This window comes from Pseudorasbora parva, chromosome 17 (genome assembly GCF_024679245.1).
Source record: "Pseudorasbora parva isolate DD20220531a chromosome 17, ASM2467924v1, whole genome shotgun sequence".
In the NCBI taxonomy this organism is placed as follows: domain Eukaryota; kingdom Metazoa; phylum Chordata; class Actinopteri; order Cypriniformes; family Gobionidae; genus Pseudorasbora; species Pseudorasbora parva.
This window is the reverse complement of record NC_090188.1, coordinates 23,149,550-23,176,278: the sequence shown is the minus strand read 5'-3', so window position 1 is coordinate 23,176,278 and position 26,729 is coordinate 23,149,550. Positions and strand designations below refer to the sequence as shown.

The following is a 26,729-nucleotide window of genomic DNA, read 5'->3' as shown; positions in this document are numbered from 1 at the left end:
AACCTAATGATTACTATCAGGATGTGAAGAGACTTTCAACCAGCATAACAAAAAAATGTTTCTGGAACAAATCGCCTACCCTGCCTTTAAGAGAGCCTTGCCAGAATGTTAGCCAAAGTTCTGAGAACGTTGTCTGTTAGCTGGGAAAATGCACACAGTCTTTCCTCCTCTCATGGATGCAAGCCCAATTACGCATATGCCCTTAAAGGCATTCAAATGCACTCACACAAAGACTCTTTCTCTCTCTTTCTCTCTTTCACACTCTGGCTATGGTAAGGTTCTTGTTTCTTCCCTCCCTCCCTCTCTCCCTCCCTCCCTCCCTCTCTCTCTCTCTCTCTCTCTCTCTCTCTCTCTCTCTCTCTCTCTCTCTCTCTCTCTCTCTCTCTTCCTGTCTTTCATGTTGATTTGGGCCGTAGTTGGCTCAGTCTTTAGCATTCTCCCTTTTTAAACAAACAGAGGGAGGTCTATTTATAGGCTGAGTGAGAGTGAGACAGAGCTCAGTCTTTTACAGTAGCCAAAGCCAGTGAGCTCACACCTCTTTAAAAGAGCTGGAAAAAGATCTGTTCACATGGTGAGCAGCTCAACACAACAGAAATCCCTTAACTCTGATTAGATTGTACCATCAGTAACATCACTCACACATGTCAATATGTCCACCGTAATCCACTTCTGACTATCTCTCTCCCCATAGTTGTCTCTCTTTTGCTGTCTGCCTGTCTAACATGCTGAGGTTAAAGGCCTAGATGAGGAGGAATGCTGGAGTGTACTGTCTGTCTGCATTCATAAAGGCACTCAGGCATGAGAGAAAGGCAGAGCGAGATCAACAAACAGTGCATGGTGAATGTGAAAAGAGCATTCCTTCTGTCACTTTCATCCAACGGCATACAAGGACCACTCGAATAGACGTGACACTAGGGGTCTCCATCGATAAATTGATTGTATAAATATTTCAAGACAGACCTACCTAGAATTTTGATGTTGTTAAATGGTGGCACAAAAGTCAACGTGATTTCAGCTAAAACATTTTTTTGTTGTTGAAAAAAACATTTATGTTGTTTACTCACAGCCTTTTCATTCCAAATTCAAGCCTGTATGACTTTATTTATTCTACAACGATAAATTGTTTTCTATTCCATAGAAGAAGAAAAAAAGTTGTACAGGTTTGGAATTCATTGCCCTTTCATTGTTAGTAAATAACTACACTACCCATAATCCCATGTTCTCTGTTACCATAAAAATGTGAGTCGTGCCAAAAGAGCTTAGTGGCCAACTCCCAGCAAGCATTGCTAATGATATAACTGACCCCTAAATAGTATGTGAGATTAGAATAATTGTGTCCCCACATAGTATGTTGAAAAAAGTATGCCAAAAGACCTCAGATGGTCTACTATTTTTGAGGTGTGAATCTGTGCACACTAACGGCTAATAATGCAGATGACCCTCTGTGCTTTGGAGGGGGATTCAGTTCAGAACTACAAACATTAATAAAAAGTTTTAGAAAAGCTACAAACATGGTGAATGTGTGCAAAGCAATGTGAACTTTTATAAAGATAAGTTTGCCATTAACTTGTAAGTGCACCATTATGCAAAAATATGAGAAGAGTTCTCTGCGTGAAAGACACAAAACTGGCAGATCATCGTGCTACTTCTTTTTTCTCCAATACAGTAGGAATTTATATTAAATAAAAATGTGGAGGATGTTTACTGTGAGAAGATGATTGACAGGCCAGTTTACAGTAACAGGATGCATGCAACTATGACAGTGATGCGATGTGATATGTCCTAAAGATGGTCTACTTTTCTGCGACACTCAAAAGTCTGTACTTTTTCTTCATACTTTTAGGGCGTAGTATAAGTAGATGTATTGGGATGCAGCATGAGTCACTTGCACTCTGTTAAGAGAGAGAGAGAGGGTCCTCCATTTATCTCATTCTGTGTTTCTGCTGTTATGCATTGGCACAAAACACACATTGTCAATATGTCTGATATTAACACATTTAGCACACAAACAAAAATGGAGAAGGTAATTCCATAAAGCACTGTGACAAGTTCAGTGTAAAAAAATCTGGCGGATAAAGCAAATGAAATATTGAAAATAAATATACATTAATAAGTATTTGTTACATTTATATAGCGCTTTTCTAGGCACTTAAAGCGCTTTTACATTGAAGGGGGAATCTCCTCAACCACCACTAATGTGCAGCATCCACCTGGATGATGCGACGGCAGCCATATTGCGCCAGAACGCTCACCACACACCAGCTGATTGGTGGAGAGGAGACAGAGTGATTAAGCCAATCAGGAGAGGGGGATGATTAGGAGGCCATGATGGACAGGGGCCAATGGGCAATTTTGACCAGGATGCCGAGGTTACACCCCTACTCTTTATCGAAGGACATCCTGGGATAAACCACAGAGACCACAGAGAGTCAGGACCTCAGTTTAACATCTCATCCGAAGGACGGTGCTCTTTGACAGTACAGTGTCCTCATCACTATACTGGGGTGTTAGGACCCACACAGACCACAGGATGAGCACCCCCTGCTGGCCTCACTAACACCTCTACCAGCAGCTACCTGGTTTTCCCAGTTGGTCTCCCATCCAGGTACTGACCAGGCTCAGCCCTGCTTAGCTTCAGTGGGAAACCAGTCTTGGGCTACAGGGTGATATGGCTGCTGGTTGAGACGAATCTTCTGAAACGTACATTATATTTAGCTTTCATTTATTTTATTTAAGTTTAGTCATTTAAGTACTTCAGCTTCAACTTATTTCAATTCATTGGCAAGACAAAATTTCTCATTTTCATTCAAGTTTTTAATCTTATATAGGTTTTTGACAGGTTTTGAAACCACATCAATCCCTTCTTCAAACTGCAGTCTGGCATTGGTCCATTATGATGTTATTTCCTTCTGTAATTTTAGTGCAGGGTGATGGGCATGCAGTAGAAGTGTGCACTTGTTATTGTAGATGTAACGGTCAGAGGATTTGTTGTCAATTTTCATTAATCCTCTTAAGACTCGACTGATTTCACAGAGACAGAGCAGATGTTTCCAGCTGTGTCACAGAGGGCTGTGTGGTGTCCATAGTGCCCAACCAGTCCATGTCACTAAATTTTCTAACTTCTTTTCTGCTCTTCTTTTTCGCTCTTCTCCAGTGAGAATCAGATTTACAGCACTTCTGGAAAAAGAATCGACTTTCATGTTGATTCTCTGCATAGATTCTTTTTCAGCTCTCTTAATCTCTGTCCTTTGTCTAATATCTTTGTGTAGGGCTGTGTCTAGGTCTATTGTCTTTTTCTTCATTGTTGAGTGCAGATGCACAAATATACTCTAAAACTCCATGAATATCTACATATCTAAATGTCGTAAATCTGACCTCTGACCCATACACATGGCTGAGTCTACTGTGTAAATACATAAAATGTTAAAAGAGCACTTCACAAAACACACAGATATGCATAAAGTGTCTCTGTGTTATGTGAAGTGCTCTTTAAGCATTTTTTATATTCTAGTGTTTACGTTTAGTAAATTCTACAGAATTCATGCAAATAAACTTGAAACAAAACAAATATGCTAAAATAAGCTAAAAGTGTTTTTTTTTTTTTTTTTTTTGTAATTTTGTCCTATCTAAATGGCACAGGATTACTATACTGAGTACCAAATCATGCATTTTTGTAGACTGGCGTCGTCATACTCAGATTCTAGTCAGAATAACTTCCTGACCTCAAATGTTGTGGGTGGGGCAAGGTGAACAAAATGAAGCTTTGTGGCATAATTCTAACTAATATATTTAATATTATCTTAAAACTTAACATATAGTATTATCTTTGTTTAATTGATTATCATTTACAGCTATTAAGAAAGGAACTAAAGCCTGGTCATATTATTTGTTCCCTTATTTTGGGTCTCTGTTTTGTTCAATTTCTATCGTTGAATGTGCATAATCACATGAACAAACATCCTATAGTTGACACTGATTTAAGTCTCTAAACACCTAGGCCTGCGGCCTATCCAGTTGTTAAGGCTGACGTCACGCGGCAGCACTTCCGGGTCCAAACGCTCTATCTTATACCACAAGAAAAACTACAAACGGTGCTAATATACACACACAATGTGGTGTGATACTACAAAAAAAGCTATAATCATAACCTTTTTCTCCATACCAAAATTCCAGATGGCCAGACAGTGATTCATCTTTTTTAAATCGTTAAAATATTAATGTATGTGACGCTGTGAGCAGAGAGACTGTTGTGTAGACTGTAAGTATTTAAAATGTTAAACTTTTTTAAACGTTTGATGTTTAATATGAATAAATCGCGCTCATAAACGGGTGTCAATGGCATTCTCAAGTGAAACGAGTTGAGGCTTGGACCCAGAAACGGCGTTCCTTACGTCACGACTTAACAACCGCTTAACCGCTAATATACAGTTATCTTACGTTATTGTTATCATTCTTGGTGTGAGTGTGCCTTCAGGGTACGTTTACACGACAGTGGTGTACTAAATTTTGCATACAGATAACAAGCTCACCAAGATATCCCGGCTTAATCCCTTATCCTAGTTTTGTGGAATAGGCCCCTGGTTTCACAGACAAGGCTTAGATTAAACTAGGATTAGGCCTTAGATCATTTAAATCTGGGACTAGTTTAAGCCTAGCCTGTGAAACTGGACATTAGTATATCAGTGTGGTGTTTTGTATGCATCAGCAGAAAAATGCACGCTATTGAACCAATACTGGAAACATCATTCAAAAATGATTTGAGTCCAGACCGTTATTGATTTCCATTACTAATAACATATGTTGTTGTCTCTCTCTTTCTCTAGGTGACTCTCTATCTGACATGTTTATGAAGTCATCGCCAGGAGAGGGTGATCTGTACACCTCTCTTCTGTCCTCAAAGTCCTCCTCCAATCCTTTTAATGATGGTGCCTCTCTCTTCTCCTCTGAGGGCAACCGTTCTCCACCTGCTCCTACTGGAACCGACTCTGGAATCGGCATGACCCCGGGTGACCCCTCGGACCATCAGACGAGCCTGCAGGGCTCACACAAGACTGACCATTACAGCTACATGGACATGGGGGACGATCTCTGTGATTTTGGTAGTGTGGGCAATGCCAAAAACAAGCAGCAGCCTCTAATGTCTGGTTATGGAGATGACGAAGAGGATGAGGATGAAGATGAAGATGACATCCTGGACTTCAAGCCTAAGATTCAAGAAAAGGAAAGTAAGGAATCCAGCCACGACCCCTTCGATCTTGGTCGCTATTTGGAGAAGAGCCCTCTTGGATCGGAAGAAACAGAGGTGAAGAACAGTCAAGGATCGGCCGGTGGGCAGCATGCGTTTCCATATGTGGAAGATCCTTCGGATGAAGAGATGGCAGATTATCGTTCATACCGTAGGATGGAAACGCCACAGAGTGCCAGTCCTGTAAAGATCACCGTGACAACAGAGTCCCACACTGCCACGACCCAGCCAGTGAGAGTGTCTCCACAAGGGGGCGTGTCCGAGAGAGAGAGCGTGCTCAGTTTCGGTCAGCAGGGTCTTCCCACTGTAACACTGTCAGAACCAGAGGACGACAGCGCAGCCTCGTCTGCTAACCACTCCCCTAATCACTCCCCTACAGGTAGATCCTTCCCACATGTGATGCACCCGCTTCATGCACCAGGGATGTACACCATTCAGAATTTAATTGAGAATGCACTTTATATTAAATCCATTTCTTTATTTGAAGTGAATTTAAATAGGGTTAGCAAACAGGATGCATTTGAATCAGGATGAATTAATTGAATTTATGTAACATTTTTAATTAGAAAAGCAAAGTTAAGGTAGTTAGAATTAAAAAGTAAGGAACAGTACAAAAAATTAAAAAAAAATAGATTAACCAACTGAAGAGGTGCAACCAAAAATCTAAAGTTTATCCCAATTGAAGAAAAGGTGCAAAACTTTGTAATGTATTAGTTTAAATGTAGGGTAGGCTATTTTTGAAGAGGCTAGCAATATCAAGTCAGCTTTGAAAGCATTCAATCCCACCCTCCCTTCGGCGTATCTCACAAAACCACGGTTACGATATGGTGTGAACGCAGCATACGATAAAAGGCAGTCTCTGTTTGTTTGCGGCGCTTGGTGACCATCTGTCTACAACTCTGCATAGCCTTATGGAACGCTCTGATGTCAGATGTCTGTGCTAGCAGGGTGCACGGAGGTATGGAAATATTTCTGCTATATGCATAAATGTAAATACATACATGTTGACAGGCAGGTAAGTCATCGGACCGAATGCAATGATTGGACAAACCTTTTTTGGTTATGAGACTTCCACAGAAGATAAATGTATGTTTTAATATTTAGACCACTTCTATTATTGATTGCTATCAGGATATGAAGAGAGTTTACAGAATAAAAATAAGTGTTTATGGAAAAAATTGCCTACCTTACCTTTAAAACAAATAATGTTTTCGGCCATTGTCAGATAGATAGATAGATAGATAGATAGATAGATAGATAGATAGATAGATAGATAGATAGATAGATAGATAGATAGATAGATAGATAGATAGATAGATAGATAGATAGATAGATAGATAGATAGATAGATAGATAGATAGATAGATAGATAGATAGATAGATAGATAGATAGATATTAGAGGCAGAAAAAACACTGATCTGTAGTGTAATTGACTTGCCTATAATCATATTTTTACTACATATTTAAAAATTACAATACATATTATATTTATTCTATCATATTTTAGTCTATTTTAAATTATTACATTTTGTTACATTCTTCAATACTCTTTTTCAGGTCGAGAGTCTCCATCTGATGTGCTGTTCCAGCCTGCAGGAATGAAGTCGGTGACCTCCACCCAAAATTCCAGCAGCATCAGCTCTCATCCCAATCTTCCTGCATCCCAGGACATCAAGAGTTCAGCTAAACCCTCATCCCCATGGGATCAAGACCTTCACGGCAGTGGAGATGAGTCTGGAGATTCAGAAATTGAGCAAGTGGCTGAAGATTCTGATTCGCCGATACACGACTTGACATCCAAGACCCCACCCACAAAAGGCGGATTCAGTCAAGCAAGCAACCCATTTGAGCAGACCAGCTATACATCTGCCACTGAAAAAGCTAGTAACCCATTTGACAAGCCACAAACCAACAAGGTCAGTGCTAGTAACCCATTTGAGCTATCTGGGGGTACCAAGGTTGGCTTTGGTCAACCTAGCAACCCGCCACTTTACAGTCTGTTAAGAGAGGAAAGGGAGGCGGAGCTCGACAGTGACCTGCTAATCGAATCTGCTTCTGAAGAAAGTCCTAAGAGGGAGCAGGAATATTCTGCCCCAAAACCTCCTGAAACATCTTCTCCTCTGACCACAGATGTCACGTCCTCAAAGCCCATCACAACCTCCTGCGCCTCGGCCTCTCCATTCACCAACCCTCCAGTCAGCACCCTGAGAGAAACAGAGAAAGTGGAAGAAAAAGAGAAGGAAAAGGAGAAAGCAGTGCCTGTTGAGAAGCCCAAGCCTCAACCAGAGGACAGCTGGTCCACCAAACCCAGACCTGCAGTCATGGGAACGTCTACAGTGACACCGGAGCCGCACTCCAGTCAGGAGAAGGAGAGTAAAAGCAAAAGCAGTATTGTGAGTTCAACCACAGAGAAAGAGGCTGATCTGTCCTTGTTACTCCAAGGCTTCAGCAGACAGAAAGGTAAGACTCTGCACTAATTCTTCCTCCAAGCAGTGTTGCTGTATTATTATTTAAAGGCGGCCTATTATGCCATTTTTACAAGATATAATTTAAGTCTCAGGTGTCCCCAGAATGTGTCTGTGAAGTTTCAGCTTAAAATACCTCAAAGATCATTCAAAAATCCATGTTGTACATACTAATTTCTGACGACATTCAAGAACAAGCTGTTTGTGCATGTACCTTTAAATGCAAATAAGCTGGTGCATGCACCCTCTCCACACAGGATTCTCTAGACATCTCCTTGGTTTTAATTACTATCTAAAATAGGATAAACCTACAAACAATCAGAGCAACGAAGCGATAACTTAAGTTGTCAAATGTCAACAGAACTCAACTGCACCATGTTGCCAAATCTGCATTTTTTTCCTGCTGGTTGTTTTCCACATCCGCGGGTTGAAGCGACCTCAATTATGTGATATATAGACCCAGGAATGCGAATTTTAGCAGGTAACCTTTCCAAAATAACATGTTTTACCCCCCAAAAGCCATTTTTTGAAAAACAAGTACCCCCCCATTAACTAATTTCTATTAAAGGGTTACTTCAGCGATTAGCATATGGCTTTGTTTAAGTAGAAACCCTGGAGTATAATCAAATGATTGTGCTTCTACTTTTTTTTATTGCCAGTCAGCTGAAACATTTTGGTAATTTTCACAAAAATGTAATGTCCCTCAGAATACTTTGTGGTATGAATATCTGAACATGCAATATATCAGAAGAAACACTCAAAAAAAAAAAAAGATTCAGGCCCTTCATAGATAAGACACATTTAAATGATGTTTACTTTACTTAATTAAATTAACTTGTGTCGAAATTAGATATGTTTGTATTCAATCAGCCTAATATATTTAAAACTGAAGTTTACTTAATTAATTTGTGTTAAAACTACATGAAATATTTGTGCTGACATAACTAACTGGGCAGTGAATTTGTAGTTCCCAGCAGTTTTTGCAAGGGACTGCGTTAGGAGAGAAAATGGATTAAAGTGTTATTTTATGTTTTTCAGTAAAGGGAAAGATGTTGTTAGTTTATGTCAGTGTTTAATGTTCAGTTATGTTGGACATTGAGGAGTTTCTGTAATTTTGTGGTTACCATTATGCAGAAGAGTTGTGCCTGTGTCTAGGCTGTGGGCACTATTTATACAAATTCATTAGATGGAATTCCTGCCCTCATTAAATATTTTTAGTTTCTCCAATAGGTTATTTTTGAATTTTATTTTTTGAACTTATGCTTGTTATTATATAAAAGTTTTCAAAGGCAAATTAAATTGCTAACAGTGTTCACCTTACGTAATAAACTTTTATAAATTTAACATAATATTTATATGTGCCGTTTACTTAATGATGTTATGTAACTGTGAGTAAATACAAACCATTTGAATTTGTCAAAGAAATTGTGCCAGCTTTACTTGAATTTTTTTTGTTCATATAACTAAATTGTTACAAACCATAAGCACAAACACAACCAAAGCTTTGCAGTCCCATACCTTTACCTGGGTCGAAATTTAATTCGGTAACATTAGGCAGTTTTGATTTACTGTTTATGATATGCTGTTTAATGTTAGATGATCACATTATTTTACATGTGCATAAGTAATGCTTCTATTGTTTGTTTCTGAATCTTCACCTGTTTTGATCCAGAGATTCCGTACTTTTTTCAGAGGGTTTGTCAAAGTGGCCCCGTATAGTCATGGGTTTCCTCGAAAATTACAGAAAATGTTGTCAATGGCAGAGAAAGAGTTAAAGATTTATTAATTTCAAAGGGATAGTTCACCCAAAAAATGAAAATTTGATGTTTATCTTCTTACCCCCAGGGCATCCACGATGTAGATGTGTATGTTTCTTCAGTAGAACACAAATGAAGATTTTTAACTCCGGCTGTTGCTGTGTGCCAGTCATACAATGCATGTCAATGGGGTTTATTTCTATGAGAGCCACCATGAGAGTAAAAAACACAGACATACGAAATCTATATTAAACCCTGTGGCTCGTGGTGACACATTGATATCTTAAGACACGAAACGAACTGTTATGAACGGTTTGTATTTTTTTTTATATATATATATATATATATATATATATATATATATATATATATATATATATATATATATATATATATATATATATATATATTCCTCATTAGTGCCTGTGAAAGATCGGTTGAATGAGGCATCTATATAAATATATCTAAATATATGACTTTCTTCTTTCTAAAGAACACAATCAAAGTTATATTAATAAATATCATGGCGCTACATAGTCATATATTTCTGCTAATCAGTCAGTTTTAAAACTATCATAATTACAGCATAAATGCTATATAAAAATATATTTGCAAATATGGGGGACCTTCAAATATTGTGTTGAACAATGGGGGGCCTTGGAGTCAAAAAGGTTTAGATCCATTGCTCGACATTGCAGGTTTTAAACCCGGCCAGCTAACATTAGCGCTGTGCTGCAGAGAACATCCACTGATGCCTGACAGCTGTGATGAGAGGTGGTGAGTGTCATGAACTGATGAAGTGACGGTGTAGGAGTACCAGCTCATTTCCTGTTTATCACCAAATGGCATCTCTAAACACATTCAATACAAAAAAGATATTTTAAATAGATCGCAGTATATCACCTTAACAGCTTTGCAGCAACACGAGAGATAGTTAACTTTTCATTCAGAATTAAGGTATTTAATAGTATAATCTAAATAGCGTAATCCTTCATAATCGAAAGTTGTCATGCCAGACAAAAGAGTTCACAGTCTGTATTGAATGCAATAAAATAAACACAAACTGCAAAATAATGCAAGAAACATTTTACTAATTGACGAACAAAGGATTTTTATAAGCCGACTCTTTTTAGTGAATGGACTCTTGTGCGCTGGTTCTTTCAACGAATGGTCCATTCAAAATGGTGAGTTATAGTCTGAATCAATCTCAAATGCTGTATAATTTATAGCATTAGATATGTAACAAAAATGTACCTTCATTTTTATTTTTATTGTATTAAACCCAAAATATTCATTTAAATAATGGATTCCCTATGTAATTCAGCTCACTGATCTAATTCTTTATCATACACCCTTTGAATGTGTAGTCATGCCTTTTGATAATTCTACAATGTTCTTCAGAGGATGCCGTGTTGAGGAGATTATTGTCACAGCTGGTGTGTTCCATAAAAGTTTAAATAGAAAAGCCTGCTTATGTTGCAAGAACAACTTATTTGATTAGACGGTGGAGAGTTTAAGAGACAATGGCTGTGCCCAGGCATTAAAGAGCACCTAAACATTTGTGTAACATCCTGTCTTCTAAGATGCCTTAATCTATGAACCATTTATTTTGAAGGCAGCATAGGTTTATGATTCAATTTGTATAAACTAGAATAAATAAATGTATAAATATTCAATTTTCCAGCCATGAATATGCATTGTAGCCATTAAATGTTTTTTTATGAATATAGCTCAGACATGACATCATGGTCCTTTGGAAGTGATATTAAAGCTTTTATTGTGCAGTAGCCTACCTTTAAACAAACACGCTTGCGAAGACATTGACTGACCAGGCACAGCCACAGACAGATCCACTTTATTCTGGGGTCAATTGAGGCTGAATTAGGAGATAATCTCCCTCTAGTGGTGGATTTAAACAACTGCACTGTGGCTTATTTACATAACTTCTCAATAACAATGAGCCAGTAAAAAAAAAAAAAAACGTGTGTACCCTGACCAAAAAAAGATATCACAGCTACTTCAAACTGTGGTATAGATAATTATTAACACATTAAAGAATATGGAATGTAGTAGGCTACTGCTGTTGCTCATATTCTTTAGAAACATTAATAAAATTGAATGCCTTAATTTGTATATTTATGGCAGCCAGTGTGTGAACCCGAGAGCCTTGAAATTGTGACAGCGCTGGAAGGAATGAACATTAGAACATATGAATGTGTTTTGGATCAAGTTCTCTCCAGAAAAGCAGATTTTCTTACTTGTATTTTATATGATATTTTATATACGTAACCCTCTTGTAAAATGGGGGCAGTGCATGCATGCAGGAACCGCAGTTGAGATTATATATTAATTAATTTGCTACCTTGCTTCATTTATTCATTGATTTCTTCTATTACAGGCAGCTACGGATAAAATACAGATATGTTGTAACAGGCTTATGTATATCGGATGTTGTGAAAACACACACACACATTCCATTCATTGTCTAGTGAATGAAACAGAAGGTTCTGGAATGTTTGAAAAAGAGGTCAACGCCTTTTCTGCAGCGCTCCCGTATATCATCTGCAGAGGGCGATAGAGACTGCAGTTTTACGTAACAAAGCTTCAAGGATTTTTTATTTATTTTTTATTTAAATGCTTTATTAGAACACTATAGTATCAACAGATCACTCCTGTGGTAAAGTATATCTTCATGTAAAAGGTCAGGGTGTTTTTAATGTGGTGATATTAAACCATTAAAAGAACTACGCTGTACATTACACTGCAATTCTGAGACAATCTGGAACAGCACAGAACAGCCTGTTGCCATAGCAACATTGGAGGCAGGGAGCTTAAGCTGTTACCTTGGTGAGCCCTTTGAGGGAAGATGCTATGGGAAACAGAAGAAAGATGATGAAAATGAATAAGCCTACGCTGAAATCGTCGAATAACAGACCATATGAAAACATGAAGCTTTTTGTTTCTCTATTGTAATGAGTATTTAGGCATATTAATATTTGTAACTCAGTCTGTAAGGACTCTTTTTTTCACATTTAGCCTGCAATGTTCTTTTAAGTAGGCCTATGGAAGCTTGTTTCTACCACTGAATTTTAAAAAAAAAATGTTAAAGATCATTTTTATCTCACAATTCTGACTTTTTTTCCTATTATAAAGTCAGAGTTTTATTGATATTAACGTGCAATCGCAAGAACAACTGTGATAAAAAAAGTCCCAATTATTTATATTTTTATTTATTGTATTCAATCACAAACTTTTTTTCATGTGTCATTTTTTGAGATTTTGGCCTTTTGAATTTTTGGACTTTTAAGTGTATATTTTAGTGTATATTTTTATTTTACTATTTTCTGTTTGCACCTGTCGATATAAATTACAATATTTATAGCTATTTGAAGGCTGTTTTATCAAAATTAGATTGTTTTTCTTATTCTCATAAATCTCCACTTCACTTACAGCCACTAAACTTTACAGCTTTTTCCTGTCTATATTCTAAAGGTTTTTGCAGAGCGGTTTGTTTATATATAATTTTATACAACATTTTATTCCTTACAAAATGTGAATTTTATTTACGATATATTTTCTTAATTTATGGAGTGATAAAAAGAGATATCCATAATCTCCTTTAAAAAAACACACAACAACAACAACACATTTTTAAATTTTTACATTGGCTTCATCGCATAATTCCAAATATTCGTAAAAATACTGTTTGGGGATACGGATACCACGAAATAAAATCTTCAGAAACCCTCAGACTCCACCCATTTTTTGTCGACAACAATGCCACTTAGGTCACATGACCATGCTTATGTTTATGTATGAGCTTTGTTAGGTAGGGTGGGGCCTCTTTGATCTCCCCCCCCCCCCATCACGCCCCGGGCGCTGCATATGGTACGATCCGCTCTCTGCGGTGGAGGAGGCTGCAGTGTTTACCGTTTCATCCAGCAGAGCGGCACCTCTCCTTTTCGTTCTCTTTCTCTTTTTCTCCTTCCGTCTTTCTGTCCGTTTCCTCACTGAGTAGCTATAGCATCCCTCTACCCTGCTCTCTTCTCTCTTTTCTGGCCATTCATGCCGCTCGGACGTGTGAGCTAGTGGGTCTCGGGAATACATACAATCAGCGAAAGGGTAAAAAAGAAAGACGACAGCAGCGAGAGAAGCGACAGACATGGATAAAGGGAAGAAAGAGTGCACCTGGAGCTGCTGGAGAGGGCAGGGTACAGATTTTGTGTTTGTCTGTGTAAAACCGTATGTTATGCTATTTATTTTACAACACCATTGTTTTGCGTATGTTATGCTATGAATTTGAGTGTGTAGGTTTTTCGTGAAGCCCCGGCTTCCTCTCGGTCTGCGATGGTGGGACAAAGAGGAGAGGCAGCTGTTTTGGGATGAGGGCTGGCAGGTGGTCTGTCTGCTTCATAATAATGCTGATAGGCAAACCCCGCTGTGTCGTTACGGATGCCATGGTATAGAGTTCAGCATGTTTTTATATTCAATCCTGGTTACAGCAACGCTAGATGAGGCTGTCGCTATAGCAACCAGGTCACACCCATCCTGATTACGTCATTCTCTTCAACAAGCATCCATGATACCTAGAAAAGGAAAGAGGGAGAGGTTGGAAGAGTAAGAGACTGCAAAAAATAGAATAGAAAAAAAACACAAAACATGTTCTAGGCTTTTCCAGTAGAATGACAGGCGCATTTTAAATGTCCATCCAGATAAAGGGAGTGCAGACATTTGCATTTATAGATACTGCATTGTGTGAGTGTCAGCAGTCAGTGTAGCTACAGTACTGTTGTGTTGTTGTCTGTATAGATGAAAAATTAAGCATTTTAGTTGGGCTGACAACATTCTGGTTTCTAGGACATGTAATGCATTCTGGATGGCTGCTATTCCCTCTCTAGATGTTTGTTTTAGTCAGAAATATATAGAAGCATAGATGCCTCATAGCAGCTGTTTCCATGGGTCACATAGAGTGGTGCAGGTATGACGTCACTTTGTAGGCCAACCGGCAGTTTGCATCACACTGGTGCCCTCGACAAAAACTTTTGGATTATTGCAAAAAACAAACAAAAAAACTTCATTTTCACAGATGAACATAACTTTTATGAATCGTGAAGCTTAAATGCAGTTGCCAGAAGTAAAAAGCTAGGGGTAGGCTAGGCTATGAACAAACTACACCACGGTCGCTCGACTTCAACGTCACCATCACTAAGCTTCTGACAACTTGTTTTAATCTCAAAACATTTTCCCCGAACGTTTGAGTTGGACAAGTTTATAAGGGCACAATTATGCGCATAAAGAAACTTTTTTTCTGCATTATGATGTTTAATCTCCCCGACAGTCTCTGTAGCCTCATTTAGCCACTTGTTAACAACCGCCTATTTCAAGACACGTAACAGTTTGGAAAAATCATGAGTGGGGTAATACTGATGTATTTTATTTCACAGAATAAAACATTAAAACGTTTTGAGCTTGTGTGCATCACAGAACCATTTAACCAAAATACCATTAAAAAACAAACAAACATTGACTTCGGGACAATAGAAACGGAAGTGCTAAACGCTTCCACGGTTTGGCCTTCAAAGTGATGTACCTGCACCACTCTATACGTAAGCCATCTGCCATATTGGAACGGTCAAAGCCGGCCTGTGAACATTCGAGAGCAAGTTGACTGAGCTGCTAAGTGGATGGTCACTGGCCAAAGTAGAAAATAAAACGCCATCCTTGTAGTGCCTAGACATCTGTGGGGCCCTTTTTAATCCTACAATAGATAGTAAATATGTCATTAATCTGTTTCTACCTTTTATGTACGGAAAATTTTTAGAAATTCAATGATCATTTAACAACATGTTGTTCCAAACCTGTATGTGTTTCTTTCTTCTGTTGAACACAAAAGAAGATATCTTAAAGAATGTTGTTCACCAGACAGTTAACGTTACCCATTGAATTCGGGGGGGAAAACAATCAATACCAATGGCTTCTATTAACTGTCTGGTTACTGACATTCTTTAAAATATCTTCTTTTGTGTTCAACAGAGGAAAATAACTCATACGCTTTGGAATGACATGAGGGTGAGTAAATGATGACAAATTCTTTTCATTTTTGGGTGAACTATCCCTTTAATAAGAAAAGCTGCACCAGTTGAGTGCATGAGGTATCCATCATTCCACACATTTTGGGAAGCACATACTTCTCTTCACTCTTAATCACATTTTTTCTATATTATGCTATTTGTATGACATATTTTCCCTGCAGGACTGCATGACATCACTATGAAATCATTTCTTGTTTTTGATGATTCATATTTAACTCTCTAGACCCCTCTAAATGCATTCTCAATCTCATGCACACAGAGAGAAAACATTCAGTGCTGTATTTTTTTAAAAACCCGGAGCGATGTTTCTGATTTATTTGAACTCTTTTATATACATTCGCCTGTAAATAAAGCAGGATCTCTGAAAATACATTATAATAATAATGGGATTGGTCAAAAGTAGCAGAGAATTAGCTAAATATCAGTTTTCTGCCTTAAATCAGCTCGACCCATCCCTTTCCGGTCACACAATATGTATAACCATTAAATGAATCATTAGGAACAGATATTCCATCCAGATTTCAATTATTGTTGTATTTGGTGGGGCTGCACATCCTGCCCTCATGGATTCCATTTCTTGTTTAGCTCTGGAATTGCCATGGTTTGTTTGTGTGCAGCTCTCTTGATTCTTACATATTATACTTGGCTTGCAGAAAATTTGATAGTTTTTGCATAGTTCTTTTATTCATATTAGGAGCCCAATGTGCTGTATGAGTACCAGGATTGTGATTGCAGTAACTCTGCCACCCGGGTCACCTATTTTTGAGATTTTATGTCAGCAGCCCAGATCGTTAACCAATAAGGTACCACCAACCCTAATTAAAACTTAAACTGGCACAATAATGTGACAAAAACAGCATCATTGGTGTGGATTCAGAAAAGACTGATCCACTGGTAACTTATTTTTAAGGGATTGCTCAACAAAAAATTTAAATTCTATCTATTGATTGATTCAAAGATATTAATTATGTAAATAGAAACAATATATTTTACATGTATTACAAAGTATGCACACACGTATAGCATGGAAGCTTGTTTCCGACACAGAATATAAAATAATAAAAAAAGGTAATTGCGATTTTATTTCATTTTTTATCAGAATTGCGTGATATAAAGTCGCAATTATAACTCGCAGTTGTTTATAAACACAGTTTATATCTCAATTCTGAGGGGGAAAAAAAGGCAGAATTGTGTAACTCAAAATTGTGAGAGAAAAAGTCGCAATTATCTTTTAAAATGTTTTATACTGTGGCGGAAACAAGCTTCCATAAGGTTGCATCGCTTCCAGTTCAGGACTTTTGTAGGTGCTTTAATAAATATAGAGCTGTTTTACACAAGATACCTTCAAAGGAGTGAACAAAGATGAGCATAACGATTTCATATTTTGCTTCTTCTCACTAACATTTAGATATTTAAAACGGAATAAAATGGCATCAATAAAAAGAACTAGCTAGGTTAGTTAAAAGTCCATTGATATCACCGTCAGTTTGTCCTGCCATTAACACTTTCTCCAGCAAGTGGATGCATTGAGATCTGTTTTCCTGTTTGCTCATGTGGCATTTATGTAGTGCACCTATGTAGTTTTTCACAAAGAATTCTGCTGTTGAACATGATTATTTGAAAAATGAGTTGAAATAATGCAGACTAATGGCCTCAACAAAGGCATATGCCAACACTTAACCTCATTGCTCACAGTAGGCCTGTCTTTAAAAGCTTATTGAAATCAGTTCCCCTATGGAGAAAATGAATGAGATTTTTACTTCCAGAACTCCACAGTAGCACTCAGGCCTTTGCCTGTGGCATAGACTTTTCACTCAGGAAGTGAATAGTTGGTTTTAATGTTGGCCTTGCTGCCAAGCTCTCTGATGCTATAATTACACTCCGACATTTAAACACCAGCACACATGCACACAATTACCCCGCCGCCACCACCACTTTCGTATTTTAAGCTGGCCCCCTAAGCAATGTGTGTAAGGAAAACTGGAACACTGTATCTATAGCAACTACTGCTGCCCCCTTTCTTTCTCTTCTCACACACACTCTCCACAGGATGTATGAAACAAGGGGTTAGGGTTGGATTACTGGATTAATTGGGTTCTGTGATGGGTCACATATAATTCTGTTTTGGATTGTGTGTTTTTGTTCAGTCCAAGTTATTTGTCACCTGGTATGTGTGTGTGTGTGTGTATGTCCATTATTAGCCAATGGTAGTATGAGCTGGTCCCCCTCCCTCTCATTCCCTTTCTCTCTCTCCTTTTGTGTGCGTTCCCACTCACTGTCTCTCTCTCTCTCTTTCTTCCTGTCTGCAGTCATGGGTGGTTCAGGTCAGTATCTCTCTGTCTTTTCTGTGTTTTGACATCAAAAACCAGGGGCCTCTGTGAGAGTATTGATTTAAGAGTCTATATTGATGGAGTTAACTATAGATGTCACTGGTTTTGATGGATAAGTGAATTCGGTGGGGCTGTAATGTCCATATGTGATTTATAGAGCCCATGTTAAGTCACCTAGCTACTGTATATTCTAAATGAAACACTAGTATTATATTAGTCTACATTAGTTAAGTCAATAATTAAAGGTGTGTGTGGGGAGAAAGAGTGTGATTGTGACTGTTTTTAGTCTTGTTCTATTTGAAGAGGCGGTTAACAGAAGGATTTCTAAGAGAGGGAAAGTGTATCATTAACAAGGGTTGTATTTTAATAATTCTGCTTAACATTATTATTGATAAAATACAGTAAGAATGCAGCTCAGTCAAATCTGAAGTCTGCACTTCATCTTGGATTTGAGCAAAAAATCTTGAGATAAAAATGGCCGATATTTCTGCCCTCCTCTAAGCTCTGCCGGGCTAAATTTATCCCAGCAGGACCAATGGGAGAATACCACAGGGGACTACAGATGTCATACACACGCTAGAGTGTGACAGAGCAGCTTCCCGGAGTGTGTGTAACAGTTTCTTCCAAAGCTGCAACCAAAGGTGTAAAAATACAGGTGTAAAACAAAAAAGAAAAGAAAAACACATCAGCTACAGGGAGCTCTACGTTGCCGCAGAGACTGAAGAGATGATTCAGAGATCTCTCAATCTGCTGGTTCGCATGGCAACAAGTTAACAATACTTGCTTCGTCTTTGTGATATTTGGGCAAAGATCGAAAGATGAATGTTTGTCCTCCAGCAGCCAGAGAAGAAAGACTTGCTCTTCTCACATACCTGCTTGGTTACGATGAAGTATGATAATAATTAGAAAGATATTGCATACAAGAATGCAAAGAAGTGTAAATTCTCTTCGACCAGACAAATGGGTCAGCTTTTGTTATATGTAATACTATTCAAATGTATGCGGTCAGTAAGATTTAAGAAATTCTATTTGATCAAAATTGGAAGTAAAGACATGTTACAAAAGATTTCTGTTTTAAAAAAAAAAATACTTTAAACTTTCTATGAAAAATGTATCACAGTTTTCACAAAAATATTAAGCAGTACAACCAAATTCAGCTTTCAGGAATTAATGACGTTTTAAAATATATTAAAATAGAAAACAGTGAATAGATTTTTTTTATAATGTTTCACAATATTACTGTTTTATGTGATCAAATAAATGCAGCCTTGGTGAGCATATAGGCTTTTTTCAAAAACATCATAAATTCTTAGAGACCTAAAACTTTTGAACAGTAGTGTATACTTTTAGCATGGCTAGAATGCTATTGAACAATTAGCATACAGGACTTAAAACAACCAAGCATTCAGATTACTTCCCTACTAAATATTATATGAAAAGCAGTATGTCAAATTAGTAGCTGTAATGGTAGTAGTACACAGACGTTAGTTCCTTTATCAAATGAAAGATGGTCAGATTCAAAAACATAGCAAATATAAGCTCCAGAATGTTTCGAGTTTCTGAGAAATGTCTCTTAGAGCAGGTACCGTGTGCTCTGACCCATTATGAAAGTAATATTTGGTCGGCGAGTGTGCTTGGTTTTAATCTGTTTAGTGTATATACTGTATGCTCAAAGACTTTCCTAATGATGATGTACTTGGTAGATGACAGACAAGAAGTGAAGAGAACGGTGGGACTGATTTGTAGGTTTGAATGTTGTACAGTTTGCAAAGCATGTGGAGGATTGTGTGACGTCTGGGCTGGTAACCAAAAGATTTGAACCCTGAGTAGGACACTGAACATTAGGTTTCCTCAAGGCAGGGATTACTCTTGTAACTCAAGATGGAATAAGTCTATAGTAAGTGACATTGCAAATGCAAACATAAATTCTACTCCCTTAATGGAGTGACAATTATTTAACCATAGATGAGGTTTTGGCTTTTATCTGTCATTTTACATGGTTATACTTGGCCGTGTGCAAATTTTAGAATGGTGATCTAAAAGTGTACAACTTTAATGCTCCTCTTCATTTCACTGCTCTTCCTCTAAATTGGAGTTGATATAGTAAAGGCATAGCTCATTGGGAGTGTGGTCATTAGATTACAGTAACAGCACTTCTGATGTATATTTGCACTGTCTTAGCTGACAGAAATAATTAACCCAGTACAGTGTGTGTTCACACAGATGGTTAGAGTTAGATAAGTTGACAACAGGTGCTGTGAGAGGTAGACAGGTGTGAACTGATAGCTTCAAGGTTGCACGTCCTCTTCATGGAAAATGCAGGATTTCTACTGTCAAAAAAAGGGAGGAAAAGGGGAATTTTAAAACTGATTGCCAGATCTGTAAAAAGTCACATATATGGAAATGAATAACATTACTGGGAATGTCTATATTGAACATGCATTATAATTATGCTCAGCTCTAAAATATTGGTCAGAAATTGTTCTTTGTAAATACTATCTCTATTTTAAAGTATTTTGTTTATATGAAAAAAAAAAAAAAGTATAATATGTATTGTCTACACTAAAAATATAATCGATAAGTTATGACAACATGTTTTTACATTGCTTTATCTCGTCTAAATACGTTTTTTTTTTTATAAATTATACACAACTTTGTTATAAAGATTCAACTAATTTTTTAAGTCACTTTAAAGTAATTTCAGTTGAAATGACAAACATCCAAGTTAATTGTACTTAATTCTTTTATAAATATTTTAATTTTAACAGTGTAGATTGGGACTCAATAAAGATTTACGCTCTATTACGTAGATTATTCGTATTAATACGCAAAAGAGAGCGTCTCAAAACTCATTCCACCTAATTTACATCACATCCATACACATGAATTTGCTCATCTCATTCTAGATGAGAAAAACTAATGGGTTTATAGTGTTCCAAACGAGCAACTATGTGCCTGAGGTTAGTATTTGCATAAAACACAGCCAAACCATCTCCAAATAAGGTTTTTTTTTGCTCAACCTTTTGTCACTCTCAGCGTCTCTAAAGAGCATGTGCTGCAAGGCCCTCGAGCAATGCCAATTGTGCTATCCTCAAAACCAGCTCAAACACAATAAACACTGTTAACAGACACAGATTAGTCAGCTTTTATGCAGAGGAACCTCGCAGATCAAACTATAACGCACCTTTTCTTACTCTTTTACTGAATATGTTGAAATACATTTAAGAAGTGTATATGTAACTAACATATTTCTACAGACGCTTAGAGTATATCATTTATGTGTATATATATGTGGTTTCAGTTGGCCCCTCTACTTATTCATTCTGTAAATTTAGATGCAGTTTTGTTCTAGTAATTGATGAATTATAATTTCTTTGTGAAAAGGTTTGTGTGCAGGTTTTACACAAATGTTAATTTATTTTAGTTAACAGCCAGTGCTGTCTACTACATAGTGGTAAGCCGAACATAAATACTAAACTGCTGCTAATTTAAGAGATGTCTTCATAACCATGTTTTACAGAGCATCATTTCTTTATTAAAATATAACAAGTGCAGAAAAACTTGCATCCTGTGAATGTGTAGACATGATGCTGACCAATCAGGTATATGCTGTAATATTTGTGCAAAAAAAGTCCCTAAGAACTGAGCAGTGGATTGATTGTTTTAATTGTTCTAATCAGTTTCTACTTGTTTTTCTCCCTCTGTGTCTTCAGTGGTAGATCTGTTACACTGGCGGGACCTGAAGCAGTCTGGGCTGGTGTTCGGCAGCGTGTTGCTGCTTCTGTTCTCTCTAACCCAGTTCAGTGTGGTTAGCGTTATAGCGTATCTCGCTCTGGCTGTCCTCTCCGCCACCATCAGTTTCCGAATCTACAAATCAGTCCTGCAAGCAGTGCAAAAAACCGACGAGGGCCACCCTTTCAAGTTAGTCAAATACTTAGTAATTTTCATTTGCACGTATTAAGCAATGAACATGTTCATCCATTCTGATGGAATCCATTCTCTTTTTCAGGGCTTATCTTGAGGTGGAGATCGCTCTCTCTGCAGATCAGATCAGTAAGTATGTGGATAAGACTCAGTTGTACATCAACTCCACCATGAAGGAGCTTCGCAGGCTGTTTCTGGTTCAGGATCTGGTCGACTCCATTAAGGTGAAAACAGCTTTTAACATTACATTTGTGCATAACACATTCTCAAATTTCCAATGATACTACTGCAATTTGAAATTGAAAGCCTCTAAATAATCTTTAGTATTAAAGGTTTAGCTCACCCAAAAATGAAAACTCATTAATTCCTCACCCTCATGTTGTTCCAAACCCACAAGACTTTCATTCATCTTCGGAACATAAATTCAGATCTTTTTGATGAAATCTGAGAAATTTCTGTCTCCGTGTCATTAATGACTCACCCTAATGTCGTTCCACACCCGTAAGACCTCCGTCCATCTTCAGAACACAGTTTAAAATATTTTATATTTAGTCAGAGAGCGTATCTAAGTGTATGCACACTATACTGTCCATGTCCAGAAAGGGAATAAAAACATCATCAAAGTAGTCCATATGTGACATCAGTTAGTTAATTAGAATCTCTTGAAGCATCCAAAATACATTTTGGTCCAAAAATAACAAAAACTACGACTTTATTCAGGATTGTCTTCTCTTCCTTGTTTGTGTTCAATCCTCAAATAAGGATTCAAACGGTTGTGAATCAGTGTATTGATTCATGATTCGGATCGCGTGCCAAACTGCTGAAATCACTTGACACTGGCGATTCGAATCATTGATCGATTCACTGATTCATAACCGTTTTTGTTATTTTGGAACAAAATGTATTTTGGATGCTTCAAGAGATTATAATTAACCAACTGATGTCACATATGGACTACTTTGATGATGTTTTTATTCCCTTTCTGGACATGGACAGTATAGTGTGCCTACACTTGGATACGCTCTCGGACTTAATATAAAATATCATAAACTGTGTTCTGAAGATGAACGGAGGTCTTACGGGTGTAAAACGACAATAGGGTGAGTCATTAAGGGTGAGACCTCAATTTCCATTTTGGGTGAAGTAACCCTTTAAAGGCGCACTCACTAATTTCTACACTGGTTAATACAATATCAGTTTTTATTACAAAGTATTACAAACTTGGTTACAAAGTTTTAGAATATTTTTGAGTTATGACTTATAGATTATACAGTGGAAAAAAATCTATTTGCAGGCATGTTTGTTATACATTTTACAACCAAAAGTGCCCAATAATTTTTGAGGTTGCATTTAACTGGTCATGTGACCATTAGTGGCGCCCACCCAATTTAGAATGAAATGGCTGCACACATAGGTGTGCATCCTTTTTAAGATACAAGTAAGGGTGGAAAAACATCAGTGTTCCTTTTACAGATTTTAAAAGATGTCACGTGTCAGTAAAAACGTTGTACGTTTGAGTTGACACCATGTGTCTGTGTTTAGTTTGCAGTGTTGATGTGGTTGTTGACGTATGTTGGAGCTCTGTTTAATGGCCTGACCCTGTTGATTCTGGGTAAGAATGCAACACAAACATACACAAGTTTAGGGTCGGTAAGATTTTTTTAAAGTCTCTTATGCTCACTGCTGCATTTATTTGATCAAATATACAGTAAATCTGTAATATTGGGAAATATTCTTAGAATTTAAAATAACTTTTCTATTTTAAAACATTTTAAAATGTAATTTATTACTGTGCTGAATTTTCAGCATCATTACTCCAGTGTGTTCGGTGTCACACGATCCTTCAGAAATCATTCTAATATGATGATTTGCTGCTCAAGAAACATTTGTTTTTTATTATCAATGTTAAAAACAGTTGTTCTAAAGAATATTTTTTAGGTTTTCTTGATAAATAGAAAGTTTAATGGGAATTTTAACAAATGTTTTTACTCAGTATTGAATAAACTTACACATCCTGAATAAAAGTATCAATTTATTTAAAAAAACACACTATTACTGCTATTAACCAGTGGATGCAGACAGCGGATTAATGTCTTGGAATTAGAAATAAATGTTTGATAACAGTTCTCTTATATCAGCACTTATTCGTGAATGTTGTTGATGTTCTAAGAACTGTTCAGCAGTTGCTATTGTGTTGTGTGTGTGTGCTGTCTGATTTCCATCCATATCTAAAGTACACACTCAAAATTCCATATCAGGAAGGTTGATGATGTCACAAACACACACACTGCTGTAGGTCAGGGTGTTATAACCTCAAAAACCAGAATCAAATGACACGATGCAGCATTCTAAAAGAGCAGCTCAGTTGTCCTGACTGTATTTTTTCCTGTCTTTCTCTCTTTAGCGGTGGTTTCCATGTTTAGCGTGCCAGTGGTTTATGAAAAGTACCAGGTAATGTTCCCCCCAACAATATTTTTTTTCTTTTTAAGGTCCATGTCAAAATGCCTGATGTTGATTGCTATACCAGTGAAATTTCTTGATACTCAGTGGCAATACAGTATAATCATACATTTAAGTACGGGGCAATATTAATTAACTACACGTACTTACTATAAGGTTAGAGTTTGGTTTAGTTACAGGAAATTATGCAATTTATATTTATTACTACAGTAACTACATGCAACGTGTAACAAGGACATTGCAAAATCAAGTTTTACTTTTGTTTTATTTGATCTCATACACTTTCTCTCTTTCAGACACAGATTGATCAGTATTTCGGGCTGGTGCGCACGCAGGTTAACTCAATAATGGGAAAGTGAGTTCTGTATTACTATGAATTAACTTTAAACTGTGTTAAAATTGATTAAAATGGCATTTATTTTAGACAAGATTCACAGTATAATTTTCTGTTTGCTTTTCAGGATTAGAGAAAAGGTTCCTGGGGCCAAAAAGAAGGAATAAACTCTTTGTTTCTGTACGAGTAAACACTATAGCCAGTAAAAACTACAACTTTTGCCAGCACTGAAGGACCCCAACTACACAGGAGGCCAATATATCACCTCAAAAAATAATCATAAAAAAAAGCATTAAAAAAAAAGATCGTCATGTTAGTGTAACGGCACTGATAAAACCCCCTGTTGCCAGTCACAAGTGAAGCCCTGCATAAATAACTAACACTGATTCACATTAATGACACCTTGTGGGCGATCGTAGAGCTATAGATATACCAGAGGAACACACACACACAACAGTGCTTCTCTCTTTCATTGCTTCTGATTTAAGTGCATGAAGTCCAGTCTTGAGTAAATATTTGCTATCTCTGCAGTGCTCTTCCTCTCTCTGCTTTATTTTGCAGTGCTTATTTCCTGCTGTAAAACGTGACACGAAAATGAAAATCATGCCTGTCATATAATCTCCTGCTGCCATGTTGATTAATCGCTTAATTCAACGTCACTGCTAGAGTGGCTCTGTGTACAGACATACTTATTAATATCAAGTTGAATTGTGGAATTTTTTTTTTCTCTGTGTATTCGAGCACAATGATAATTTTGAGGATGTTATTACTAAATGTGTAACTGTAATTTTTGCAGAACTTTAGGGATACGTGTAGGTGTTTAAAGACAAGCTTTGTGGTCCTTCTCTAGGGCAAATGATGGTCAGACTGCAGAGCTAAACTCTGTCCAACTTTGTACGATGTTCAGTGTTCAGTTACTTTAAGGTCTTTAACTATTTGCACTCTGTATTTAATTGACGAATGAGAAAAAATAAATGTTCCTTAATGTAAGAGGGTTGGCGTATTGTCATTCATGGGAAAATGTATGAAAAGTGGTATATGTTTGCCGTATTACATGCTGGATAGTCCCCATTTGGCAATTTGTTTAATGTTATCCGGAGTTTTTAAACAATCATTTAATATAGACTTTGGGAAATGTTAGCATTTAAATAAACATTGTTGAAACTTTTACATGTATATATTTTTCATTATAGATTTGGTGCATTGAACACCTAAGAAACCTATGGCCTTAAAAACATTCATTCTTCTACCTTCCCCTTCAGGCTTCTTAAAATTTAACCTCTGAATTCCACATTTCAATAAACTTATCTATTCAATAAAGTGTCAAAATTCAAACCTCAGTGTAAAATAAAGACTACATTTTCAAAGTAGTGACAGTTCTTTTTTTCCAAATTGTGATATACATCTGAGTGAAAAATAACATCAAAAATGAATTGCAGGACTTCTATTCATTGGCTGTTTGGATAGAGGCAGATCTGAATGCTAGTTAGCGGTTGATTGTAAGAAATAGGCAGGGTTTAAACAGACTGAGTCCAGTATGGCACTAGAGTTTTTTTTACTGGAAGATGGACATTTTAATTTTCTTTTTTTTTAATTAAAGGGGGGGTGAAATGCTGTTTCATGCATACTGATCTTTTTACACTGTTAAAGACTTGGAATCCCATACTAAACATAGACAAAGTTTCAAAAGTTAAGGTGGACGTTTGATGGGAGTATTTCTTTGTCAAAAATACTACTTCCGGTTAGTCATAAGTTTCGGCAAGTTTTTTGAGATCATGCGTCCCCTTTGACGTTAACGGGGGGCGGAATTTCCTTGTATGGGCCTTACGGACAATTCTACCGGAAGCGCGTGAGAGAGAGCGAGGGAGAGAGTGAAAGCAACAGGCTACGCCCATCAAAGCGCTGGCTTGTAGGATGCTAAACAGGTGATATAACCAGTAGCTACTGACTTACCCACTGATAGGCCGGCGGTCGATCTGTATAAGCACTTTCCTCACGCGACGGGCGAAGCACTTTCCTCACAGAGCGACTCACTTTCCTCACGCGGCAGGCGAATCACTTTCCTCACAGAGCGACTCACTTTCCTCACGCGGCGGGCGAATCACTTTCCTCACTGAGCGA

The 26,729-nt window shown here is 37.3% G+C and overlaps 1 protein-coding gene and 1 pseudogene across 4 annotated transcripts in view; one reads left to right on the top strand and one right to left on the bottom strand.

The window, feature by feature from the left end:
- The window catches only part of rtn1a (reticulon 1a), a 32,155-nt gene extending 6,557 nt beyond the window's left edge, over nt 1-25,598 (top strand). Inside the window, exons 2-10 of one of the 4 annotated variants that reach the window (XM_067422193.1) lie at nt 4,824-5,624; nt 6,804-7,706; nt 17,870-17,884; nt 21,604-21,811; nt 21,900-22,038; nt 23,357-23,426; nt 24,219-24,265; nt 24,571-24,629; nt 24,736-25,598. In XM_067422193.1, the coding sequence (XP_067278294.1) occupies nt 4,824-5,624; nt 6,804-7,706; nt 17,870-17,884; nt 21,604-21,811; nt 21,900-22,038; nt 23,357-23,426; nt 24,219-24,265; nt 24,571-24,629; nt 24,736-24,775 (2,282 nt within the window). In that variant the 3' untranslated portion in view covers nt 24,776-25,598. Of the gene's footprint in view, nt 1-4,823; nt 5,625-6,803; nt 7,707-13,343; nt 13,680-17,869; nt 17,885-21,603; nt 21,812-21,899; nt 22,039-23,356; nt 23,427-24,218; nt 24,266-24,570; nt 24,630-24,735 lie in introns of those variants that run through there. The other 3 variants (XM_067422194.1, XM_067422195.1, XM_067422196.1) reach the window with 3 other exon arrangements.
- Nucleotides 2,564-2,680, bottom strand: LOC137045752 (5S ribosomal RNA; annotated as a pseudogene).
- Nucleotides 25,599-26,729: the final 1,131 nt, after the last annotated feature.